The following is a 26,947-nucleotide window of genomic DNA, read 5'->3' as shown; positions in this document are numbered from 1 at the left end:
TCTCTCTCTCATATTGCTTTGAAATTTTACCCTTCTCATCCTGAATGATCAAACACCTTCTCTCGCTTTCTCTCATTTTGCAGCCCTGAATAGAACCACCATTGCTCTCCAGCAGGGTACAGTTTTAGTGTCACATCATTTGGAAAAGCATTGATGCAAACCAGCCTTATTCTTGGATCTGCCTTTCTTTTTTGTCCCCTTTCTTCTGAGCCTAAAGAGATCACATTCAGAGAGGCAGTTGGGTTTTCTTAGGGCAAATTCTGGATGCTTTCCAGGTGTCTTTTGGCAGTGAAGGGATTGCTCTCTTCTGCCACCCACAGTGCCCTGGGTAGAGATTTGCCATGGTCATCAGTAAGGGGATGGTTTTCCAGATGTCTCTTGCTAAAATGCACTCAGAAGAACTTCCCCCCACTCCATTTTGTTTCCAAAGTCAATTTATTGAATATTAAGTCATAAAGCCAGTGATATCATTTTAATGAAAAATATCCTGTATCACTCAAGACTTAAAAGAACAAAAATACCCCTTAGAAACACTGCTTTGAAAAATAATCACATTAACTTTACACACAACGGAGTCCTTTCTTAAGCTTTATTTAAGAAATCGAGTACTATATAGTTCAATATATATAAGACACATCCAGTATTGTGTTCCTGATAGCAAGTGCATAGATTTTGTTAAGATATCATTTTCACTCGATATAAACGTTTCATGGTCACATGAAGATAATATTCCCAGTGATTTTGCCCAAGCATGAGAGGAGAAAACAGAACACAGCAAAAATAGTGAACTACAACAGAGATGAAAAACAGAAACAGTGAATTAGCAGAACAGTCGATTCCTGATAAGTGAATAAGCTGATTGTTTGGTCGCAATATTTTTATTCACTTATCAGGAACGATTCACAGTACATTTATGTTCACTGTGTTTCCTAGCCTTCCAGCTAAGAGTCCCGGCCCATGGATTGCACGTAACTGCTGTGGGCTGGGCAGACATGTGGCTTCCGTCAGCAAGGTAAACGTTGACAGTTCTGTAATTTCCCAGGGTGGTCCATGCATGGCAAACAGATACACCTTGCTGACACTGCAATGGTGTTTTACAGAATCAAAAGGATAAGTATGAATTTAAGCAAGGACCAACTTTACAGTCATAAGTGCTTGAGGGAACGAGCATTTTTGTCCCCTTCTTTGGAGAATTATTGTTTTTGTTGTTGTTTTCCCAAACAACAACAAAAAAACTGGCTTTGTCTTCCCTTCTTTTACTTAGCATGAGTATTTTGCCTTGTGCCAAATGCTGGATGTATATACTTATGTTACTTATATATTTAAAAAATAAACACTTGCATCTTGGAAAGAACTGGTCACCCTCCTTCCCCCCTTCTCCCCTCCCTCACACCCCCCACCAAAAGATTAAAAAAGAAAGAAAAAAAGAAATCACACCCTTAGCCATCTTTCCCCACTAATGTAAGCAGTGGGTTTTCAGAGGCAAACGCATGAAGGCTATGATGAGCTTTAAAGCAGAAGTGTTGGCAGGAAGTCAGCTCCCATCGGTGCAGGTTTGGAGCTGGTGGAAGTCACTCATTGAGGTGTTCGGCCCATGGGGGAAAACAGCCTCCTTTCCTCCACCTCACCAGGCCCCTCTGTTGCTGAGCAGACCAGAAAAGACAATCTAGGGCCAGAGGGGCTGCAGAAAGCAGAGGGTGGAGGGTCTGAGCACCTGTAGGGAAAATCTCATTGGTAGCCAGGAGGCTGCCAGGTGCTGGGTGGCCTGAGTCAGACAGAGCTCGTGCGTCTGAAAAGTCGGAAGGAGAGATAAGACATAGGGAGCAAACATCAATGGAATCTTTTAAGAGCACTTGGAGAGCAGTCAGATTCCTGAGCACAAGAGATGGGCAGAAGGGGGAGGACGGCCTGTGGCTTCCACTTTAGAAGGCGTCTAAGGAATCATTTTTTCTTGAATTCTCTTTTTGATAACTGGGGTTGGAGGGATCGTGGGGGACAAGGCTTTTTAGAAAAGATATGTTCAGTCAGGAGGGAGTGTGTGGGTGCATGTGGCTTCCTTAGCTTTCATTTGGAAACGGACAATCTGTGATGAAGACTTGAGCATGAGAAAGTCTACCTCCTCCCCCGCCCACCCCACCCAACTGAGTAGAGCTTCCATCTGAGCACTTGGAAGTATTTCCTTTCTCTTCCATTAGTTTTAATAATTAAAGCTGCTCCTGGATTCAATTAGCTCTTAAAAATAAATAATTTAAGTTACTATTTTATACGTATCTATTGATCGATGGCAACACACAGACTTAAGTTTAACCCTTTTCACACCTTCTATTCACCAGGTAAGTTTATTTTTTCTTCTCTCGAGAGCTCACCTCTTTTAAAAATTTGATTAGTTTCTGAGAAGAGTTTGACTGTAACGGTACGCCTTTGGACTGGAGGGTAGATAGAAGAAACCCCGTGCTGCTGCTTCTCTTTTTAAGTGTATTAAGGTTATGCAGCAGAGCAGCAGTTTGCAACGGACGTTACCAACTGCATGCATATACCCATGCGAGAGGGGGAGAGAAGAGAAGGTGAAATTTACCAACGTGGTCAGAAGACCATGGAAGGTCTTGGCAAACCCAACTCTGTAGGCAGTTACTTAGATGAACCATAGAAAAAAGTACAAATCTTGGAAGCAGTAGTTAAAATGGGCTGTTGTGCATAAATCAGAGGTGGCTGGTGTGCAGCTGCCCTTTTCCCCAAATCAGATATTCACTTAGGTGGAATCGACTGTATCTTTTACACAACATAGAGAAAAAAAACAGATACGTGCAACAGTGAGGCGTGTAGATGTATCACCAACACAGAATGACTACCAACAATACAACACGCAGAGAGAGAAACAAGTATTAGGAAAATGGTTTAATATTGGAGACAGAAGCAAAAAACCGCATCACACAGTAACATACGTTACAAAAATAAGTTTGACTGTTTCAACTACACGGTTATGTTCACAATGAGGACAGAAGAATCAGAAAAAACTTTGTTCTAAACAGCAAAAAAGCAAACCCCTAAAGTTTTAACTAATACATTTATCCACTTAAAGTGACTGAGTACTTCTAAATCTAATTACCTTATTGTGTAACTGCACAATACAGAATAAAAAGTGAAACTTACCGCTGTATTTTAAGACAAAATTCTAATGCTAGATATAAGCAAAGGGAAAAAAGAAATCAAGCCAAAGTTTTTAATTCTCAAAAGAAAAGCAACTTTCTTTCTATCAACCAGAAATCAAACTTGAAATCAGTCATTGTCAGGCGGCCCACTAGAGTAAGCCACAAAAATTTCCATTTTTTTTAATCTCCAGTATAAAAAGTTCCACTGGTACAAAATGCGTAAGTACAATCAATTGTAGAAATAGGAAAGCCTGCATTTTTTTTTTTTTGGCTCAAATTCCATCAAACAACAAAATCCAAATGCATCAATAAAACAGAAACAATACTCAAATGGTCTTACAGTTTCCACTAGGTTGCATTAACTTTGGCTTTTCTCAGACAATATTTAAAAACTATTTTGTAATTCTAAACAAAATGATATCATTAATCTACAAACAACAATTCTCACAGCACAAAAAAAACACAAATACATTTTTTGTATGACATTATTCAAAAAGGTAATGAAACTACAGGTTTTTTTAAAATTTTATTTTTTCTTGTTAATTAGCACTTAATAAAAACAGAAACAGTAAAATGATTCCATAGTAGCACAAGCCAAAGAACTATAACCCCTATGGTGACAGAAAGATGAACTTGTTACGCCTTTGAGGACTGCCATTGTATCGCAATTCTCTAATTTAGTTTAAAAATGACTATTCTCTACGCTTGATTTTTTAAAAAAACAGTTTCCCTGTGTGTTTTTTCTTCTGGCACGGGCCCTTTGCACCCTTGCAGCTTTTTTCTTTTGATATTAAAAGATAAAGTGAATAAAAGGACAACTTGTCTCTGAGGAGGGTTATCTTTTTAACAATGAAACATGCAAAAAAAAAAAAAAAAAAAAGAATGGACTTTCCCCCTAAATGTACTGTCTTCGTTGCCTGCAAAATAAGAGACAACTCAAAGTGCCCACCCTGAGCCCCCTGTCAGCTGCTCTCAGGTTCCTCCGGGGGAGATGCAGATGGGTGAAAGGAAACAAGTGCAGGAGAAGGGCAGTTTACTTCAGGGAAGAAATGGGAAAAAAATTGGTTTTTGAGATATATGTGTAACTGATAAATGAAGAGATTCTGAATGAATGGTCTTCAGAAATTCAAATGGTGTTCTCTTGTGTTCCTATGTAGGTATCTACACACCACCATATAATAAATGAGAGACATGTGTGATAACTTTGTGATTTTAGCTGATTGCTGCAGGAAGTACAAAATAGCCCTCAGAGGATGAAGGAAGGCCCCAGCAGTAGTAAACACGTGTGAGGATAATACAAATCATTTCATTGTAAGTGCATGTGCTATAAGAAGGAAACTTGTTGTGTTGTTTTTTGCATCATTAGAGGCTAGTCCTTTCCATCCCAGGGCTATCACATCCACACACATCAAACCAGACAGGGTGGTGAGTGGGAAACGGAGGAAGGAAAGGGAGCCAGCAGTTCTGAACTTCGTGAGAGACAAAGAAGCTTCCAGAAAGGCAGGAGTTTGTGTTGGGGGCTCTAGGGATGACACTGGGGTTTGTCAAGACAGCATGGGATCTGGTCACATGAAGTCAAAGTCAAAATAATATGGCACTTTAAAAAGTGTCAGCAGGAACTGTGCTAGGTATTTGGTTACTAAACTGTGATAAAGAACTGAGTTTTACATACATGGTCAGTTCCCCTTAAATGCATTTTGTTAAAAAAAAATAAAAAGGGCTTCTAACTCCAGACACCTTGCTTATTCAGAGGTGTCCACTGGGGTCCGAGACTCCCCAGCACAATGGCTGATTATTTAGGAGTATTTAAGAAACAAAAGCAAAAATCCCTCAAAAGACTGTCATTTAACTGGAAGGTATATGAAAATATTCTAAACTAGAACATACCACTAAACCTGATCTCAAAAGCATAGACTGTAAGGTTTATTTAGGTGCTCAATCTATCTACGACTCCCCTCAGAAAGTTTATCCAATAAACTGTTTTAATTAAAACTGAAGAAGGAATTCCAGCAGCACATTAAGAATTCTTTTTAAAACAATGACCAGAAATAATCCAAAAAAAAAAAAAAAAAATGATGTAGGGAAAAGAAATTGGAGAGGGTTAAAGTCTATTTTTTTCCTTCAGATTTGCTTTGTGGAGTTTTTTTCTTTTGGATCTCAAACCAAAGGATAAGAAAGTAGTAAAGACAAAAACTCAAAGAGAAGATATATGCAAAAAAAAAAAAAAATCCAAATGAGAAACACCCCAAAAGAAACTAAAATGATGACAGTATAAAAAGTTATCAACATTCCAGATAGCTCTGGGTAGAAAGAGTTAAAAGTTCAAAACTTTCTCACCTTAGAGGTTTCCATATATTATGAAGAAAATACATTATGAGGTTGCTGTCACAGCATTGATGTGCAGAGTGGTTAAAAAAGTGAGACATGGGCACTTATACAATGTCTTACAAAAAACATTATAGAGAAATAACAAACAATAACAATTTCAGGCAACAAGACCACAGGATAGCAAGTTAACAAACTTTTTAACCTCTTTTTTTTGTTTTTTGTTTTTTAAATATTAGGGATTTATACAAAACACATAATAAAATACCCATGTTATCAAATTACTTCTCACAAGAAACACACTGAAGCTCTAGGAAGGAAGTACCTTTGGAATTTGGCACTATATATTTTCACTTTTTTTCTTTAAAAGAAAAAAAAATCACATTTTGCTGAACACAAACACATCTATAATAGTCCACAATAAAAAAAAAATGACATCAATGCTTTACAAGCCAACACAAAACTTATTCTGGAATAGGTTTTTTTTTTTCCCCCTCACATGAAATTTTTTTAAGCAAACAACTTTTTTTTGAAATTCTTTTTTGTTTTAAGTAAACCAATTCTAAACTTGTCTTATCAACAAAGAACATTAAGACCATAAGACTCATGATGAAGCCACAACTTAATTCACAGAAGCACCAACGTAACACAGTTTACAGTAACCTTTCTCCTGTACATTGAAACAGTATAAAATATAGGTAATTTCATGTGCATTAAACCATGGATTGTCTAACTGTGAGTCAGTTCAGCAAAAGGTGACACAAATAGGTAGCATTTGCCCCAAAACAGGGTAAATATTTTTCTTATACTAATCTACAAAAAGTGGTTCTATATATATATCTTAATGAGAAAGTGAGCCACCTAAAATGGCCTTATCAAAAAACTTTACACTGCCTGAAAAATGTAAAAACTATTACAGACCTCTAGAGACTTAAAATCAGACAGTTTTTTTCTCAAACTGTTTTTGGAAGTAGTCTGTTAGAAACCAACATTCTGTGTCCCTGGATACATATTGCTATTGTTACCAGTGACCGGGAAGAATGCCAATCCCCGTATAATACTTTCAAGTCTGTTTTATGAAAAGAAACAAAAAAAAAAAAAAAAAAAGAAAGAAACATTTTTGCCACAGGTTTTTTGTTTTCTATAATTAATTTGTCTAATAATAAATTTCAGTCTTGCGTGAATGCAGCAATGTTTTTCACATTGACTTCCCAGAATTCATAGCTAGATGAGGTCACATGCAAATTTCAAAGGTCAAACTAGATCAAAGGTCAGTAGGAGAACCAAATATGATGTGAGGTCAGAAAGACATCAGAAACAATGACGGGACGATGAAACTTTTTTTGAGACGCCACAGGGACATGCTAGGCAAACGGTGACCTAACGGGCATGAAGATGTCTACGGAGAAAACAAGGGAGAGTAAAAAGTTACACAGAATCTACGCAGCAGCAACAAAATCACTCTTAAGGGTGCGGGAGAAAAACTAATGCAAATCTTAGGTCATCAGGGAGTCTACGAGCCATCCACATAATTTGCATTTCTTACAGTCTTTATCCACAGCACAATGGAACCCCAAGAGAATCCATCCAGAGAGGGAGAGGGGATGGATTCGGGTGTTTTGGGGTGAGGGGCTGGCAAGGGACAGGGGAGAGGATCCAGTTTCAACGAATGTAACATACGGGGAAAGTCAGACGATTGAATTGTAAACTAGATAATGGAAGTTACGAACAAAATAATCAGACAGATACAAACAACAAGAGGATAAAGCATGAACTTCAGGCCTAGGGTTCAACGGTGAAAAAAAGCCCATTCCTAGAACAATTCCTCTAGAGACTACTTCAAAAGGATCTAGCTAGCACAGAGAGCTGCTCTTTAGGTACCCAATAAGTTAACAATAGGCAATAAATAACTTCCATTATTTCTGAGGCAGTAAAAATTTTGTACAAAAATAGAAATGCTTTTTTTACAAATAAAATTTACAGGCCTGTGGCTTTCTTTTTTATTTATGTATTATTTATGTATTATTTATTTATTATTAAATTTATCTTTCAAGAAACATCAAGTATTTGCACTCATTTTTATTTTATTTTTAAACCCTGTAGCTTTAAGAAACAGATCTCTAAATCTTTTTTTTACATTAATCCTTTCTAAAAACTAAAATAAAATAACAAAATAGACAACCAGTGTAATAATCTGACGCATAGTCATGTTTCTTTGAACCCTAAAATAAAATCCTACTTATTAAGACAAACCAAATGTAGTGGAAAGACGTTTTGTATTGTTTTAAGTGCTTCTCCTGGCTTTTCTCTGGAGCTAGGCCACCGCCTTAACCTCTCAACAGCGGGCGCCCTCCTAGGGGGTGGGCGCAGACAGGAGGGGTGAATTCTCCAGGCAGTGCTCTCAGGGTACCAGGGGTCTCAGAGTTAGAATTGCACATTAGCCTTTGTTTGCCTTTTAAATTCTCAAGATGTCATCTACTTTTATGTGTGTTTGTGTGTGTGTGTTTTTTTAAAGCAAAAAACGAAAACAAAACAAAAAAAGTAAAAAAGAGATTCAAATTGCAAAACAAAGGAGAATACAGTGGCACAACTGGAGGAGAAGTTGACTCGATAGAAACAAGGTAGCCCAAGTTTTAATTATGGCGAACTGGGGATGGGGGGTGGGGGGGTGGGAGTGGGAAATGGAGGCCTTATTGTAAAAATAATCGTCTCTCTTGGTGAAAGTTGGCAATGTGGTCCTCCTCTGCCTTTCCTGTTGAGAACAGGCTGGCTCGTGGGACTTACCCTAAGAAAGCTAACATAAGAGCAGGGAGCCTCTGGGATTAGGATCAGTAAGGTTTGCTGTCGTTTTTGGAGCGCTTCAGCTGGACCTTCAAGCGTTTCATGCCAATCTGAAAGCCATTCATAGCCTGGATAGCAGCTTGCGCAGACACTGGATTGTCGTAGCTAACAAAACCTGGAAGACACGAGGGGAAAGAGGGCGGGAATCAAGACGCAGAGGCAGCCGAGTAGAGAAGGGGACCAGGGACTTCATGGAATAGCTGGAGAGAGTAACTGTGAATGGGAAGGACCCCACGGTCTCAGTTCACCTCTGCTCACACTGTGTGCCTGCCGCGGACGTACAGGGCACGTTTTAGGGGCAACGTTGGAAATGTCCACTGAGAAGCAGTGAAAAAGCTGGTTGGACTGGTAATTTGCTATCAGGAGAACAAACCCCCTCGCCAGAAAGCTAAAATCTCAGACTCCATTGTTGAGTGAATTTAGTCTCTCTGTTTACTGATTTCAGTCAAATCTGTTTGTGTTTCAAGTCCCTTAGAATCCTTCTGAAAGGAAGGATTAAGAAGTAAGAAGTTAAGTACAGAAGTAAGGGCTGCTCATATAAGCAGTGGTATAAATATTCTAGGGCTGGAAGGGCCCCAGAGGCTCACATGTCCCCACCAGGCGAGGGTTAAAGGCAGGATAATTAAGGGAAGGGCTGGACGACAGGGTGTGCTGCCAAAGACGCTGTCTTTCTTTCTAGTTCTCCATCCATATTCACAGAGCCCACACCTATTTGGCTGTAGGATGGGGTAAGTTAGTAAATTAACTCTAGAGTAATTTATACTTGATTTTTAACATTTTGGAGTTATTACTGAGAGGAACTTACAGTCCCAGGGGAAATACTGGGCCTATCTCCTTATCTCAACTTCCATTTTCAAAGCTCCACTCAATTTAACAGAATGGAAATTGCTACTTTGTATCCCCAAGAGTCCTGGGGAATAAACAGTCTAAACAGCCCAGGGCTTAACAACCATCCTGCATTTACAGTGTCTTCTCTGTACCAACACTTGCCACCAAAATGGTAGAGAGGGCATGCTTTTGAAAAAGAACCAATGATGCTCAACAAAGACCCAGAAACAGAATTTTGATCGGATAGTTTGTTTTAACACAGGGCTGGGGGGGGGGGGGGGCTGTAGGGTGGTCCACGCAGAGCTTTCTTTAGGTAATGCTGATGGAAAAGTGCTGAGTTTGTACAGTCCCTACTTACTTTTAGATCAAAAGGAAACTATTATACTGATTGAATTTCAGTTCTGAACATCAGAGGTTCTATACTGAGTTTCTCCATCTATCTACTGTTAAAGTTGAAAGCTAAAGAGAAAATTCCTTTACAGACGAGAGGAGGAAAAAAAGGACATAAATATACTTTCAGCCGGTAAAAATGAGCACATAGTATAAGGCAGAAAAGCCTCTCATAGGTAGGCTGTATTTCAAAATGGTGGTTTCAATTTTTATTAAATTTGATTCCCAATAAATGTGATCTTGAATCATAGATTTTTGCTCTGATTTTCTCCTTTCCCTCTGGGTCTTTCCCCAGAAGTAATAAGATGATTAGAGAATGGAAATGGGTCAAGGGTGAAATGGATAATGAAACCTGGCCAGGAGGCTAGAATGGGGTACCACCTTATGACTAGCAGTCCAGGAAACCTGGGACCACAAGAAATCAGGCTGGCTCACTGAGAAACCTAGGTATGGGATGCTACAGTTTTTAAGAGAAATTGAAGACCCAGTCCCTAATGCTGAATACAATTGTCTGCTCATAGTCATAGCTATAGCTTGCATGATTATGAACACATTGGTTAAGTAGTTGGTGGGCTGAAAGGATCCCTTTTCAAGGCAGTAAATATTTTCTCAAACTCCAACCACGAAGCACAATCCCTTTCCCATCTCCAAATAAGCCCAGGACATTGTTTGGCGATGAGGAATATAAAAGCCTGGCTCAAAACCTTGTGCAGGGAAGCTCCCAAAGGTAAGCTCACGCTACAACACGCACACACCCTATGGAACAACATACTTTCCATCGCACTCTCTCGTGAGCCGTTACAAGGCGGTTTACAGACTTGCCACGGCGGCAGCAATGGTGTAATGGGTTCAGGCTGACAGCCTTTCCACTTGGGTAAAGACAGTGACTTTAAATGGTTGACATACTAATTCCCCTAACCATAGAGGCTTCAGAGCTTCCTGGGTGATAGCACAGAAATTAGAAAGATGTTATGAGAATGGAGTCTTAGAAGCCAAAACATTCTCTTTAGACTGGTTGCCCACTACCAGTCAGCCAAATACTAATTTGGAGTTTTGGGCTGTTTCACAACCACTCCTACCTTTGATGTTTTTCTTCATGCCATACCATTGTAGCTGTATTTCCTCCGGCCTGTATCTATGCTACTTTATTTTGTTTTATGCTACTGTTACTACCTACTACCAACATGAATTATTAAATTGGAGGAGTGATTAAAGCAAATGTTCTATCTCAGACTGGGCCAGAGCTTGCCAAGCGAGTAATATATACTCTGAACATTCCAGCTTCGAAACTACTTTGGGGACCAAAAGGGTTTGAAAAATAAAACAAGAAATAGATGTAGTGATGCTATCCTCCTGCTGTAAAACATTAGTACATGCAGTGAGCTTGCCTTACTCAGGGAGTAAAAAACACCCCAGGAGGCAGAGTCTGGGCCGCCTGGGGAAGGCAGGCATGACGGCTCTGGGGTGCTAAGGAGCTGGGTTTTCCAGTGTTCTGAGAATACCTGCACACCCCTGAACTTTACATCCACTCAGGCAGTATCCTATAACCCCAAATTCTGGCTCCCGAATCCCAGCATAATGCAGTGCTTTCTGTGACCATGAGATACATCAACCACCCATCCCTGTGCCCATCGAGCTGCAGTGTGGTGGCAGCCTGACCACATCCCTACTGTGACGCTATGTGCATTTGTGAGTATGTATATCAGGATGCTGAACACACCCACAATACAATGTGTTACCCACAGCCACAGCGTCTGAGTCACACTGAGCCTGGAAGAATAAAGAATGAGTGGCAAAGTGTCTGCAATGCTATTCTGTATCAGGACAGCCGAAACTACAGTCTGTTAACTGTACATTCCCATCTTCAATCTATGAGGCTTAAAGAAACTGCTGTTGTTCTACAATGAGAGATTATTAGATATATGTAGGAAGACACTTTGATAATGCAGTACACACATTACCTAACGCATGGGCATTTAGTTTAATTTCCCAGATCCTTCCTTTTTATATAGCCCTTTCCTCTTTTTTGATTAAATGACTTTGCCCAATCTGCTTACATGGATCTAGGAAACACCACCACACAGGGAAAGCCCTATCCTGACTTCTGAAATATTTGCCATTGACATTTTCCTTCCCATGACTCTTCACTTGGGAGTGTACTGTAATATCCTAGCTTGGTTTCTTTTGCATACCAAAGCACTTGCTCAGATTGGTCTGTTTGTCAATGAAGACTTTAGCAGAGATAACATTTCCAAAAGGCATGAACATCTGCAGAATGTCCTGGTCTCCAAACTCCTGTGGAAGGTGGTAAATAAAGAGGTTTGCACCCTCCGGACCTAAAGAGGAAAAAAAAATCAGAGTAAGGTATTCTTCGCTTCTTAGTTCCCAAAGCCTCTTCTTAGGAATGCTTTAACAACAGACAGGCTAAGCATTTGGCCTTCTCTTATACTAAAAGAGGACGAAATAGATGGATATACATCAAGTGCTGGTATGTCTTTTAGGAAAGCAATCATCCTTCAGATTTTCCTGATTTCTACAGACAGACTGGTTAAGAATGGCTTCTTTTTTGGGCCGGCCCCTGGCTTAGCGGTTAAGTGCGCAGCGCTCTGCTGCTGGCGGCCTGGGTTCGGATCCCGGGCGCGCACCGACACACTGCTTCTCCGGCCATGCTGAGGCCGCGTCCCACATACAGCAACTAGAAGGATGTGCAGCTATGACATACAACTATCTACTGGGGCTTTGGGGGAAAAAAATAAATAAATAAAATTAAAAAAAAAAAAAGAATGGCTTCTTTTTCACTGATAATCTTCTGTAGGTCACATTTGCTTACTGCACATTGGCACATATTTTCAAACTCCTCTTCATGGGGGTGAAGATGGCCATGGGGTAGTGTGGGTTTTTCCTGGGTGGCCATGTTTTGTAGTATGCATATACTGTCTCTGGGAGGAGAGAGTATGCTGTGCCTTCTCACCAAAGTGCAACAATTTAGAATAATGGATAGAGCAGTAATACAGCTTGGATTTCGCAATCATTTACCTAATTATCCATCCAGTTTTGATTTGCCAAATCTCTTAACACACAGTCTAATAATCATCTTTATTAGAAATGACTGGCAATGAATCAAGGCAGGGAAAAATAGGTAGCTAGACTTTCCCAACTGTGATAGGAATTATACCACTGGGAACTGGCCTTGGAAATGAGTGCGAGATGTAGAAGCTAGTCAAAGACTAGGCTAAGCCAAGCTCTTCACTCTTACCCATCACTTTCCAGAAAATACAAGAAACAAGGGCAAAACAGGGAAGATCTCCTTAGCTATACTGGTAAGCTCTCTTAAGTTCTTTCCCATTTCATTCTCCCATCTCTCTACCCACCTGTACAAGAACTATCTGAAGGTTAAAAGAAGCAAAAAGGAAAAAGGAGGGAATCCAAATGAACTGATGGAAGGTAACCATCTCATATATAATACGCGAGAATGCTCTCCAGGTTGAAGGGCCCTAGGGGTAGTTGCAGATCCTTCCCCAGATGGTTCTGGAGAGGCTCCAGGGTGAGGATGCCTCTAGGATGTTGTGGCCTGCTGTCTGGGAGGGAAGGGCGTTCACAGACTGGTAAAGTAACCTCTGCAGCTGGTTCATGGAACCTTAACTAGCATTCACAAGCCCCAGGGGACAGGCTGCAGTGGGTTCCCTTGATTGGGGGGAGGAGGCAAAGAAAAATAAAACTGGGGTCAAAAGCACTTCATAAAAATAAAATTGATAAACATCTTTGCAAAGAAAAGTCAAATCAGGTTTCTTTCCACAAAAAAATCATAAAAGAAAAAAATGTTCTAATGAATGAGACTTCACAAGGAAGACTTCTTGAGGCAAATTTCTTAAGCCACGGAGATGAAGCATTTCTTCCCTATGTACGTGTCCACTTGACCACTTTAACTTTTTCTATCACTCACAATTTCCATGGACCTATCCGCATGCCAGTGCTGGGGAGGCAGTGTCTGTTGAAAGGGACACAATTGCAGGGCTTAGGTCCCCAAATGTTCCCTGGTTTTAAAAAACTTAAAAAATCAAAACCTAACATGAATAGATGCAAAAGCAAAACACTGGAAATGGATGTTCTGAGTGCTACATGCCGTGCACGTCCTTTGCAGTATGTACATTGGGCAAATCTGGTACTGCCCAGATTTAATGTTCCTTGTAAATAAAAGATCCAAACGCACAAATGAGGATTAATGGGACCCAACGTGGATTGTAATGTCATCTCACCTCCTGAAGCCTGGAGAGAAAATGCAATTTTAATGCACTACGACAGATTACTGGCTATGCCTGGATAATCCTGGCATTCTAGAATGCTGTACATTCTGAACATATCTGTGCCAGATAGGGGGACCAAGAAAATATGAAGACAGGTAAACTCAAGGAGGCTTTGTCCTTTCATTCATCATTTTTCCAGGACAAAAATGCCACCAGCATCTTCTGCTGTAGACGCCCCGTTTTTTCCATCACCAAGAAACAGTTTGATTTTGCCAACTGCCAAAATTTTTAACACTAAAATGAGAAAAAGGTGATTTGATATGGAAAACCTCTCATATGCAAAGAAGGCAGCTATTGCCATAGATACTAAGGGTTAAAAAAAACAAAACTTTTTTTGAGGATTCCACGTATGTATCCTCCTCACCTCTCTGTGTAGTGAAAACCTGCTGACAAATCACACATTCCTCAGATTTCTCCTAGCACATGTTATTTTAACTTGTTAGAGTTCTCTGTGTTATATTGTGGGTCCCAGCTGCTTAGGTGTTCATATTTTGTATTTCGCATAGGGCATTTGATCTAGCGTAAAGCAGGTGGGGTGTTGGGATCAGACTGCCAGCGCCTGCTAGCTTCTTGTTGGGTATCCAGAGCCTCTATCTATTTGTGTGTGCGTGACCTGCCTCCTGCAAATAAAGGAAAATGGGAAGGTGTGAAAGAGGTCCGAGGATATTCAGGAATGGCAGAAAAGGTGGTCACCTTTCCTGGATTTAGAGCTATAGGGCTGCCATAACCCTTCGGAAGATTTAGCTGGGAAAAAATTAAAACCAATTTCTTTACAAAGTCGGACTGGCTCATTTTCCTGTGGCTAAATATACACTAAGTACATGACTAAACACATCAAGTTGACTTTCAACTCTCTTGACTAAAGCATAGAACTATAGAGTAGAAAACATAAAAATCTATTTAGTAGTGGAATTCATTATGGTTTTTTTTTTTTTCCAGTATAACTTGCCTTTTAAATTGTATCTTAGTTAAACTCCTATTAAGATGGTTTAAATTCTTTGAGCACACGTTAACTGGGCGAGAAGAAGAGATCAGATATAAGAAGGTGAGAGATGATTAAAATAACTGAACACACCAAAAACACCACCAACAAAAAAATCAAAAACCCTAAAACCATGCTACTGGAAGTCCACATACCTAAATATAAATAATCTGGAATTGGCAATAGTTATTTCCAACTATTTCACATTAATCCCAGAGGAACGTTCATTACCGCACAGCCCTAAACCCCTAAATCTCAAGGCATGGAAATTTAGGGCAGTGGGCTGGGGTGAAGCAACTGAGAAAAATACTGTTTCCGGCCCCAGGCTTTATCCTTAAACCACTAAATTTTGAGTCTGCTGGCGACTGACTGATATTTTTTAGTGACACAGGCTATATAGAGTTTGCTATATAGGCCCTGGTGGATAATGGAGAGGTGACCTACATTCTCCAAAATGCATGTGAGGGAAGTGGCTTTTATGGTCTCTTCTGAGGACATCATTATCTTACAGGACTCCTCCTCTTGCCCTTACTTGTCACCATGGTAGACCCCAAACAAAGGGACCTCCATACAGGCGTTTCTTTGTGAAGTCCTGGTGTTTATGATGTAGGGTCTCCACATGTCTGGGGAAGCGGAGCTATCTGAACAGCTGTGTGTGTTTTAAAATATCTACAGTAACAGTTCAACTAAGAGTCAAGAGAAAGTTGAAATAATGAAAAATAACTTAGATTTTCATATATCTTTCATTTTTAATGATCTCTATATTTATGAACAGACAAAAACCTTTTATTTTTTTTTACACACGTCTATTTAAGGCTGTGTCCCCTTTAAAATTCACTCTACACAGTAAAACTATTTTATTTCTTATAGAACACCATGTTTAAAGTCAAAGTATTCAGACAAAAACAGTTTGTAACTCTGGGGTGTGGATAAAAGAGAAGGGAAACAAATTAAAGACATTTCTTTAGCAGTACTTCTCTAGCTTCTTTTCCTGTCTTCTAGACAAGACATGAAGAGAATAAACATCATGTTGCAGATTTTGCTTTGAAGCAACTTCAATTAAGGAGGAAGAAACCAAAAGGAAGAAAGAAAAAGACAAGCTCTCCCTCTTTGGACTAGCTCATTAACTATTTTATAATTAGCTTTAATTTATTCTTAGCATTAACTTCCTGATATTTATTTGCTTTATTGGCAGAGAAGCAAGGCAATCAATCACTAATTTGCTTTCCCAGAACACCCCCAATTAAGCAAAGCCGGAGTCAATCCTAACAGTGGATTTTATCATTAACCTGGAAACCATCATCTACTGAAAGCCATGCTACACAATCACAGGGGATGTGGACCCCAAGAAACCTGGGACCTGTCAGAGAGAGCGCTTTGCCCACAGAAGACGGTATCAGTTCATCCCTCCTATTATCGAGGTGTTTATGTGTCGGGGAGAAATAACAGGTGGTCCATGCTGACTTGGGAGAGCAGTTTCCTGACAATTTTTGGATGGCAGCAACTACTAAGTAATTGTGCATAAGCACACAATGGGTGAAAAATCCATCTTAAGAGGTAGATGAAAAATGAAATCAAAAGATAAAATATAAGACTGAATAGGAAAGAAGATTGAAACAAATGGTTTAGGCTTATCAGGTTTCTTAAAAAAAACAGGAGTGCTAGGCATAAAATGGTTTTTCTTATGATCCTGGTTCAGTCTAGTTTCTTCGATAACCTGCTCTAAAGGCGAATGCTGCCCGTTGGGCTGGTCACACCAGCCGTGCCCTGGGCTGCGGGGAGGCACGTACCTTCCTTCTGGCTGCCTGCAGCGCTCTGCTGTTGCAGCAAGCTCTGGCTGTACAGAGTGGGCAGTGCCGCCGCCGCGTACTGCTGAATCCCTGAGTAGGCCTGGGTGAGGGCGTCCATGGTGCCCGCTGTGCCATTCGTCAAGCCCGTGGCGCCAAGTCCTCCATTCAGAGCCGCCATACCTGAGAGCATTTGAGCAACTTTACAAAAAACCCAACAATAGAGAAGAGAAACAGCACTTTTCATTAGTGCTTTCCAAAGGAAGTTAGAGAATCATTTGACACAAGTACAACAGCAAGTGCATGCAGCTAGCATACCAACCAAACCCACATGAAATTAAAAACGAAACTATGCAGTAATAAATCATAATAATGGTAAACATACGAACGACAACCACCACCCCCCAGAGCAATGATGACCCTCACTCCCTAGGCCAGCAATCACAATTCACGGAGGCACTACAGTTAGACAATACATCTTAATTCCATGCAATGTGCTACTGGCAAGTACTGTTATCATCTCTTTGAAATAAAAGCCTTCTGCTTCTTAGAGCTGAGAAGCATGTACAAACACATTAGTGGCAGAGGCCTGTAACATCTGTACACTTAAATCCATTTACTGGGCTCTTTGAGGAGCCATGGGATGGCTCAAGGCGTTGAGGAGGAAAGGATAAAATAAAACTTTTCTCCCTTAAGCTGTTGGATGAGGAAATGGCAGAGAAGACAAACCCTGAACTCAATAATCCAGTGAATTGGCAGTTCCATTAACTGGCTTTCCTAAACATTTGAAGGATGCCGTCAGGGACTAGGACTTGAGGAAGAGCCGAGCTGATTTAGAATTAAAGCATAGGGAAAAATGTGGACCCTCCCTCTAATTGCAGAGAACTGAAGTTGCTTCTTCAGTTTGAAAGGCTAGAAATGGAATGGGGCCATTTTTGGCAGCAAATAGACACACACACAAAGGAATATTAATCAGTGCCCACGTCACTGGGGTTCCACCAGTGAAAGAGCGCCATGTCACGTTTTTCAGTCAACTGAAGGAACCCTCGTGTCTGTAAGCTGGATCTTGGCTATTAACTGATGTGAACTGGACGTTGGTCAGCATACTTTTTTGATTTTTTTCCTTGAATCCTGGCTGCTCTTTTGCTCTCTTATGGTTGCTGGCTGTGTCACATTTTCCCTGAATATTGAGTCAAAACAAGCAATACTTTATAGAGTGTTAACTTTCATATAAACTCAGGAAATGGAAGAGGTGACATCAGAATTGCCTTTAGTTCCCTTTTATGATTAAACATTTTTTAAAAAGTCTGTTTCTGGGAAGAACTTACTGAAAACATTAATGAAAATCTTGAAGGGATTAGGGTTATTGATTAGGACGATCAAAACAGCAAAGATAACTGTGAAAACACTTGGTACGTCTAATGAGAACAGACAACAACTCAGATAAGGATGCTTAGAAAGTATACAGAGGAATCCAATACCTCCAACACCTCAGCACTCCCATCAACGTTTTGGCTTGCCATCCACAGGAAATAGAGGAGGTGGGGAATGTTCTACTTACTCCATACGTGTTTCTGTTATTTTGACAACTTCACCTCTTAGACTAAAAGGACTACATACAAGATACGCTTTAGACCAGGGCTTTACAGTAGAGGAATCTCATAGTGCTTAGGTCTGGTATTCTTCCCTGGGGTGATCGAGAAGACAGAACTGGGCCTTGGGTGATGTTACCAAGTATGGTCTGCTCAGGACAGATAGAGGATTGGGGTGGGAGGAGCGGCGAGGAGCGTCTGAGGGACAGGAGAATGGAATAACCAGCCTACTGAAGAAGGAAGTGATTCCCAGCAGATCTAGCAAATACAAGCTAAGCTAAAAAGGTGTTGGCCAGCAGAGGTCTTGCTGACTCTCTTTGAACATTCTTACTTTGAAAGAGTCTATTCTCTCTCTCTCTCTCTGTAAGAGCTGTTAAAGAGCTTGGAAATAGTTTGTCCTCCTAATTACTTTAAACAATCCCTCAGACACCAACGAATCACATTTACCTCGTACCTCCTTTCTTCTCCATCCCTGTTATTCTTATGGCTGCTGGAGAGTAGGGAGTATTTATTTCTCTTTTCCCCTTTTGGTCTTATTTCATTCTCGCCTCTCAATATTTGTGTGAATGCAAAGAAACATCAATGTTCCTTTTCGGAGACAGGGTGTAAAATAACCTGGGAAGAGCTGGGCACAGTTGATAAGTGCCCTTGGTTTCATTTTTGTCGGGCTGTCACTAGGTGCTAGGGATACAGAGGATCACATCATGGGCTCAGCCCTCTGGAAAGTCGGATTCCTGTGTGGGCAGAGAGTCTAGCAGGGAAGTGAGCAGTGACTTGCCACTCTACCTACACTCCAAGCCATATGGTTCCACGTGTGCGTGGAGCACAGCTGTCTGACACATAAGGGCTAAAGACAGAAGCTCCACTACAAGGACTGTCTCCGGATCCCCCTGCCATCAATGGAGTGGTTGAGAGCACTGCATCTCCATGGTACCTTGTCACCTGAGGGCCTCGGAGTTTTCAGGCCCTGCCATATACGACCCTTAGGAGTGCCTTCCTGTCATGTGTAGCTTCCATGACCTGGCTTCTCCAGAGGGCTAGACACATAGGTGGTATTTAATTGCAGTGGTCATCGGTGCCCAATTCCTTCCCTTCTGGCATGGGGACTTTTTTTAATTGTCCAAGTTAGGAGAATTATCTTTTTACTTCTCTTTCCTCCTTTTTGCCATTTTTTTTTTTTTTCTTGAAACATAGAAGCTGAATGAACTTCACGCTTCTGAAAGACTGGTTGGATGTTTCAGGACTAGAGTCCTTGTGAGGCCTGCAGCTCTAGGAAGTGATATGCCACCTAAATCCACACAATCTTCCTGCTTCCACTTCACAGTGGCTGGCTGTGTTTCTGGACTATACCTCAGGGCAGATCTGCTTTCTGAAGGGTTCTGCTTGCTTCAGCTGATTCCGTGTGTGTGGGAGGTAGTCATGGCTGGCCTTAACCTGCCTGGTATAGGGATGGAGACAGTCGAGGAGGCACCACGTAAAAGGGTGTTGATGCCAAAGAGGGGACCAGCCAGGCCCTCTCCAGCCCAGGGCTTTCCTCCTCCATGCTATAACCATCCTTCTGAACAAAAAATTAGGGTAAATATTCTAACAAGTACAAGTGCATCGAGAATATTGAAAACCAAAACTATCTCAGAAAATCTGAGGTGTGTGTTTGCTGTTTGCCAAATCCAAGTAGAATAGGCAGTGGATTAGCTGGTAGAATCCGAAGAACCATGAAAGGAAGATTTCAAATTGAGAGTTATTTCTGTGAATGATCTGATGTTAGTCTATATTAAATAATCATTATAGCAAAGATAACACTTGTCAATTTAGCTGCTGGTATTCTGATCACATCTAAAAACTTTGGACAATAGAAACTGAGGTTTGAAGAAGGTTAAGTTGAATGAAATGCTTCCCCTTAAAAGAATAGGGCTTTTCTTTGAAAAGGCCAAATGGATGGATCACTTCATCCCATTTAATCTAGACTCCCAGGCTTGCTATTTGATGAGGAAGGCTGGAACAAAATGGCGGGTGTGGCAAACCTCAACAAGGGAAGGTCTTTACAAATGCTCTATCAATAAAGTTAGAGCCTATCCTGACTACTAAGCGCCTTAAACTTAATTGCTCTCCAGAGACCCTCAACTGATGGAGACCCAAGGAGCTGTGAGATTCCTGAGTAAATCTGTGCAAGTGACACAGAAGGACTCACCCATAAATATGAGCATGAACACTGTTTATGGCCACTGTGAAGATAGTACTAAAAATTAGAATCAGGGAGAGTACCATAAGCAAACTACATTTATGTGCAGGCCACTCTGCTAGTTTTCTACCAAATAAAACAAGACAGCAGAAGTGAGGAATGGATTAACACATTCTCATAGATTTGTCATCTATTTACTGGGATAAGTTTTCCTTGGTACAGATGAGGTATATCCTTCTAAGCTGCAAGCTGATAATGAGAACTTAAGGATAAAATGTCTAGAACCAGGGGAGATGAATATGAATATGCACAATTAGTGGCATTTATATACATGCCTGTGTTAATATGGTCATAAGTGTGTGTGAGGTTGTGTGTGCTTGTGTATGTACCTAACTACATATGTCTTTATATATTCCAAGAATACATATTAAAATAGTAATAAAGGGTAACAAGGCACAATAATATGTCCAGAGCATCTTCTCTTTTTTCTTCTTTACACAAAATATTTCCATAAACACAATTCACCAGGCCTTTGTGGCTGGTTTTATTTAGACAGTCATAATTTTAAGCACTACATGGTAAGCCATTTGGAAGAATTATGCCATTTAAACAAAGAAAAATAAGGATGCCACTGGACATATATTTAAACACAAAATCAGATACAGACTTTTGGGTGGACGCATAGAAAAAAGTCAGACCTATTCAGAAAACCAAAAAAATCTCCTTATGGTAGCAAGTAATGGTTCCTGGGACAGAGTGGGGTAGGAAATAGCAATGATATGGAAATGTGGCCAACTATTTTAGAAGCTGCCTCTGTCCAGGTAACCATTTTTTGACTACCTTCTTTGAGAATTTTCTAGTAGGACAGGTAGCATCATCATGTCTGTCGAGGAAGAATGGTCTGAAAGAGGACACTCTATATTACAAGGTTTTCTCTTGGTATTTGAGACAAGCAGCAAATATTAGCTCCAAGCCAACGTTGGGATTATTACATAGGTCTGTACTAGTAACATTCACCAAGTCACAAGGAATGTATTTTTGTTTGGGCATGATTTTTGGTTTAATTAAACATTTTCCTGATATATACTGTCTGGTAGGGGTTATTTGAAAATAGAAACATTCCTAATTTTCCACGAACTATACATACTTATATCAACCCAATGGCAAAGAATTTAAAACACATAACAATTGAAGCCTGTTTCCTTGCCAGAAGCAAAATTTGTACAACACAGACCCCACACAAGAACTAGTCATGGTTTCTCTGCCATTCAACAAAGTCCCTCTCTAGTCCCTCACGATAACGATGGGAAAATCCCCACCAAGTACAACAGAACAGGATGGAGCGCTGGGACCACACAGACAAGAGGACAACACACAGCAGTCATGAGCACGTGCTGAGGAGGACAGCCATTCCCACTGGCCTGTTACTTTGCAGACCAAGGACAGGAAGGTGATCAAATCAAAGTCCTTGTTTTAGGGGAACTAGGTCCTGGGGCAAGAGAAGCAGCATGAAGGGCTGTGCACACACACACACATCCGCCCCCGAGGGCAGGACAGGTGGGTTGGAGCGTCTGCAGAACAAGGTCAGAAACAGGAGTCAAGGCAATGAGGCTCCTCCGGGGCTGCTGGGAAGGGGGAGCTGGAGGCAGTCTTGCTGGAATAAAACCTTCTGCTGTCACCTGGTACCACTTCATACACTATTTGCTAAACGTATCTGGAAGGAAAAATCTTTTTCTTCTTTTTTTTTGGCCTATGGTCAGATAAAACTCAGTCCAAGTTTTTTTTTTTTTTTTTTCCCCAGAGCATCTGAATAAAAGGATTAATAAAACCTGAACATTTCCCACCTCTAAAAATATGATTTATTTTCTCATCCGTCTTCATTTGAATGAGTTCTAGGTTCTTTTTTCCCCAGTAAATGGCAAGGTATTCTTTTCGAGCTTTTCAAGTATAGAATGATTGGGATTTTTTTGCTTTTTAAAAAAATTGTCCTGCCTGCTCACCCTTTAAAAACAGTTCACTTATTGAGTCTTGGCTTAAAATAGGGCAACTTGCCAAGGTCCCCTTTCTTAAAGCTTAAAATGGGCAGGTGTTGGGTTGTCCGGGCTGCATGGTGGGTAACTGGGCCCCCAAATCAGAATTTCTTTAGGCTGTCATGGACTTGCTGGGCTTGGCTACTCTCAGGCACCCAGCGGGGACCAAACCAAGGGAAAGGCAAATGAAGTGTCTCCTCTGTGGGCTGAGGATCAGTTTCCCCCAGTGCTGGAGCCAACACCAAGCACGAGCCTAAATTATATTTATCTTCTGGTTGGGTAGTACTCCGGCCAGAGGATAGTAGATGTAAAATGCCAGAAGTGGGTAGGCTGTGTAGGACAGAACCTAGAGTTCTTTGGTGAGTCCCCGTGTTTCTGAACTAAGTAATTCTGTAAGTGATTTGCCTTACTTTGCTTCAACCTGCCCTAGTAGAATAATGCCCCTTTAGAGATGCCCTGCTGTAAAGTGACTCATGCCTACGGTGCTTAATAACGACTCCAGATAAGGTGACCTGCAGCAGTGGCTCCTTTCCACTCAGCTGTATTTCCTTCTTTCCAAGGCCTCATTTTTCTGCCTATATAATTGTCATGAATCTTTGAGATTTAGAGCTGCAGGGCACCTTTAAGATCATCTGATCCAGAACTTTCCGTTTTCAAATGGGGACTCTGAAGCCCAGAGCTGGGGCAGTGATTTGCCTAAAACTCTGCAGGTGACTAGTAGCAGATTTGGTGCTGGACCCATGGGTCCTGACTTCTAGTCCAGTAATTTTTCTGTTATAACACACTGCCTCTCACAAGAACAAAACAAAACCAAACCCCTTGAAACCTGCAATTATCCATCAACTATCACAGAAATCTATGGATGAATACACATACTACACATTAGAAAAGACTCCAGGGGTGGTGAGGGTTGGGTGTGTCTTGAGGCAAAAGAACGTAGATAGCGTTTGCCTGTCAAAGCATGTGCTCCTCCAACCCAAGTTTTAGTTCTCTGTTACGTATCCTTTTTGGGTCATTTCTGACTGACCATTTTCCATGGAGAATTTGGGGGAAGGCTGTCCACCAGAGCAGCAGATACTCACTGTTTATGGTACCTGCTAGTGCATTAATATTATTCAGTCCAACAGTGGCTCCCGCCAGTCCTTGCAGAGTCCCAAGAGAGGTCAAAGAATTCATGGCTGCACCAGCAGTGGAGTTGGGGGTTGAAGCAGCCACTGAAAAACAAAAGGGAGATAGGAAAATGGGGGGAGAAAGAACAAGATGAGTACAAGCCAACTGGCCTGGAAAGCCACCTGTCCTCACCACAGCAGACGGAGCAGGGAGTCGTTCGGTCATCCGAGGCCTGGAAGCCACGCTTCTGTGTTTGGTGTGGGAGACACGGGATGGTACTTGCGGCAATTTTGACAATTAGATTTGGTGATTGAAACTAATCATCCAGCTCTGTTTTGCCAGTACCTCCAATATGCTCATTGCTGACTAGTAGGGGGAAATTCGAGAATAGGAGGCCTATCCTTCTGGGTAGGCTGATCCTTCCTTAGCACCACGTTAGGAGAGCCTCAGTCCTTGAAGCCACCTCTTCATCTCGGTCAACAAATTACAGGCACAAAAAGAGGGAGTGGTGGGGGCGTAACATGGCAATTCCTGGCTTTCTTACTGTTTCTGCTTCAGACTTAGCATTTTCTCCATGCAGTTTTGGAAAAATAAACCATACATCTTCCTGAGTTTACAGAAGACTTGGGGACCCAGGTGGTAGTGGTAATTGAGGGGGTGAGTGACATGAGGTAAAACCATTTTGGCCCAAATTTTCCTTCCTCTGTCCCCCCAACCCTTTTAAATAACAGCTTTACTGGGATATAATTCACGTATCATAAAATTTACCCGTTTAAAGTGTACAATTCAGTGGTTTTTAGTTTATTCACAGAGTTGTACAACCAGCGCCACTATGTAATTTTAGAACATTTTTATCACCCCCCCGCCAAAGAAATCCATACCCATTAGCACTCATTCCCCATTCTCCCTTCTCCTTCGACACTGGCAACCATGAATATACTTTCTGTCTCAATGGATTTGCTTAGTCTGGATATTTCATACAGCTGGAATCATAAAATATGTGACCTTTTGTGACTGGCTTCTTTCACTTAGCAAAATGTTTTCAAGGTTCATCCATGTTGAAGCATGTGTCTGTACTTCATTCCTTTTCATTGCTGAATAATATTCCACTGTATGGAAATACCACATTTTGTTTACCCATTTGTAAGTTGTGAGCATCTTGATTGTTTCCACTTTTGGGCTATTATGAATAATGATGTGGTGAACATTTGTATATGCGTTTTTGTGTAGACATATGTTTTCAGTTCTCTTGAGTATATATGCCTAGGAGTGGGATAGCTGGGTCATATGATAAATCTGTGTTTAACATTTTGAAGAAACACCAAACTGTTTTTCAGAGTAGCCGCACTCCCTATCCCTTTTACACATATAATTGCTTCTGTAAATAACATTTCAAGTATCTTGCATTTGCATACATTTGCATAGCTTTACAATCTTCTGATTTTTCACGTACATCATCTTTTCACGTACCTTTATCCTGTGGATGGAGGTAAAGGCTAAACGTAACTGACCACTGCTAAAGGAAGCACTTGGTCCATTTCTAGCTGTGAAATCACTGTGCATATGTGAACTTCCTTTCCATCTATGATGGCCAGGAACTTCATCCATCCTCCTAGAATGTTCCTGCCCAGCTGGAGCTCATCCCCGCTCTGCCTCAGAGACCACACAGCATGGCTTGCAATGCACCTTGCTTGGGATCCCTTTTGGATGAGGTCAGATCAAATGCCTAAAAAAATGAATTTCCCACCTTGTCATATTTCTGTCCATGTATGGCATTAGCTTCTGACACCTCATAATATGTATGTATTTTCTTTCTCTTTTTAAAAGAAAATTATACATAATCAAGTCACTGTTTCTAGTCCTTTTGGATTATGAAACTTTTCAAATACACACAAAAGCAGAGATAAGAACATGACAAATTCCCATAAACTCACATCTAGATTCTAGAATATTTAAGAACCAGCCTACACTGGCCCCCCAAGTATATTTTAAAGCAAATTTCAGATCTTATGACATCACCCCTACATATTTTAGTATGCAACTCTAAAAATAGTGGACATTTTCTTTTAAAACCTCAAAACCATTATTACACCTAGCAAAACTAGCCATAATTCCTTGGCTTCATTATGTGGTAATATCTTGTTTAGGATTTTTTCATCTCTGTACATGAATAATATTGGCCTTCATTTTTCCTTTTGTACTATCCTTAGTTTTGCTACCAAGCTTTTGCTCTCATAAAATGATTGAGAGATTGCCCTTATTTTTCCATTTTTCTGGAATAGATTGTGTAAGATTGAAATTACTTGTAACTTAAATGGTCGGTAGAACTTGTCAGTAAATTTTAAAATACTGATTACATTTCTCTAATAAATAGGATTATTCAACTTTTCTTTTTTCTCTTGAACCAGTTTTATTAAGTTATACCTTTCTAGGAATTTGTATATTTCATTTAAGTTTTCAAATTTATATTGCTATAAAATTATTCATAATATTCTCTTAATAAGTTTTTAAAATCAGGAACATTTACATTTAAGTCACATTTCTTTGTCCGCTTAATCTGTCAGTTACTGAGAGAAGCATGTGAACATCTTCCACTACAGTAATGCCCATCTCTCCATGTAAATATGTAAGTTTTTTCCGAGTATATCTTGAAGCTATATTACTACTTGCGTAGATGTTCGTAAATTATTATATCTTCTGGTGAAATTAACTTTTCATGGTGATCTCTTTATTTCTAGTTTTACCTTGAAGTCTGTTTCGTATAATGTTAAAAAAAAGCAGCATCAGCTTTTTTTGGTTATTTGCATGACATATCATTTGCTATCTTTTTACGTTTTTGTATTATATTTTGTCTTACTATATTTTAGCTATATCTCTTATAATCAATAGACAAACAGGTTTTCCTTCTGTAATACAGCCTAATAATGTAATGGTCTTTTAGTAGAACAATTTAAATTTTGTGCTATATGTCCTGCCTATATTATATTTTTTTCTCTTTTTTCTCACCTTTCTTTAGGATTATTTGTAGGTTTTTTTCTTTTTGGATAAACATTTTACAAATTTCTTGATCTTCTTTCTTTCTTTTTTTTTTTTAAGGAAGACTGGCCCTGAGCTAACATCTGTTGCCCATCTTTCTCTTTTTTTTTTTTTTTCTTTTCTTTTCCACAAAGCCCCAGCACATAGTTGTATATCCTAGTTGTAGGTCCTTCTAGTTCTTCTATGTGGGATGCCGCCACAGTGTGGCTTGATGAGTGGTGAGTAGGTCCGTGCCCAGGATCTGAACCAGTGAACCCTGGGCCGCTGAAGTGGAGCGCACGAACATAACTGCTATGCCACCGGGCTGGCCCTGTAGGTTTTTTCATATTCCATTTTCCCCCTCTACTACTTTGGAGGTAACATATATTTCTATTCTTTTACATGTTATCATAAA

At 40.4% G+C, this 26,947-nt stretch overlaps 1 protein-coding gene across 6 annotated transcripts in view; it reads right to left on the bottom strand.

Moving 5' to 3' along the window:
* Positions 1–3,353: 3,353 nt before the first annotated feature.
* Positions 3,354–26,947, bottom strand: part of CELF2 (CUGBP Elav-like family member 2) — a 308,590-nt gene continuing 284,996 nt past the window's right edge. For 3 of the 6 annotated variants that reach the window (XM_058532399.1, XM_058532402.1, XM_058532403.1), the window contains exons 10-14: positions 23,502–23,621; positions 16,610–16,807; positions 11,726–11,869; positions 8,259–8,430; positions 3,354–6,873 (exon numbers count right to left, since the gene is read on the bottom strand). In XM_058532399.1, coding sequence (XP_058388382.1) covers positions 8,303–8,430; positions 11,726–11,869; positions 16,610–16,807; positions 23,502–23,621 — 590 coding nt within the window. In that variant the 3' untranslated portion in view covers positions 3,354–6,873; positions 8,259–8,302. Of the gene's footprint in view, positions 6,874–8,258; positions 8,431–11,725; positions 11,870–16,609; positions 16,808–23,489; positions 23,622–26,947 lie in introns of all 6 variants that reach the window. The other 3 variants (XM_058532400.1, XM_058532401.1, XM_058532404.1) reach the window with 3 other exon arrangements.

This window comes from Diceros bicornis, chromosome 36, assembly GCF_020826845.1.
Source record: "Diceros bicornis minor isolate mBicDic1 chromosome 36, mDicBic1.mat.cur, whole genome shotgun sequence".
Classification (NCBI taxonomy): domain Eukaryota; kingdom Metazoa; phylum Chordata; class Mammalia; order Perissodactyla; family Rhinocerotidae; genus Diceros; species Diceros bicornis.
This window is presented reverse-complemented; position numbering and strand designations above follow the sequence as displayed.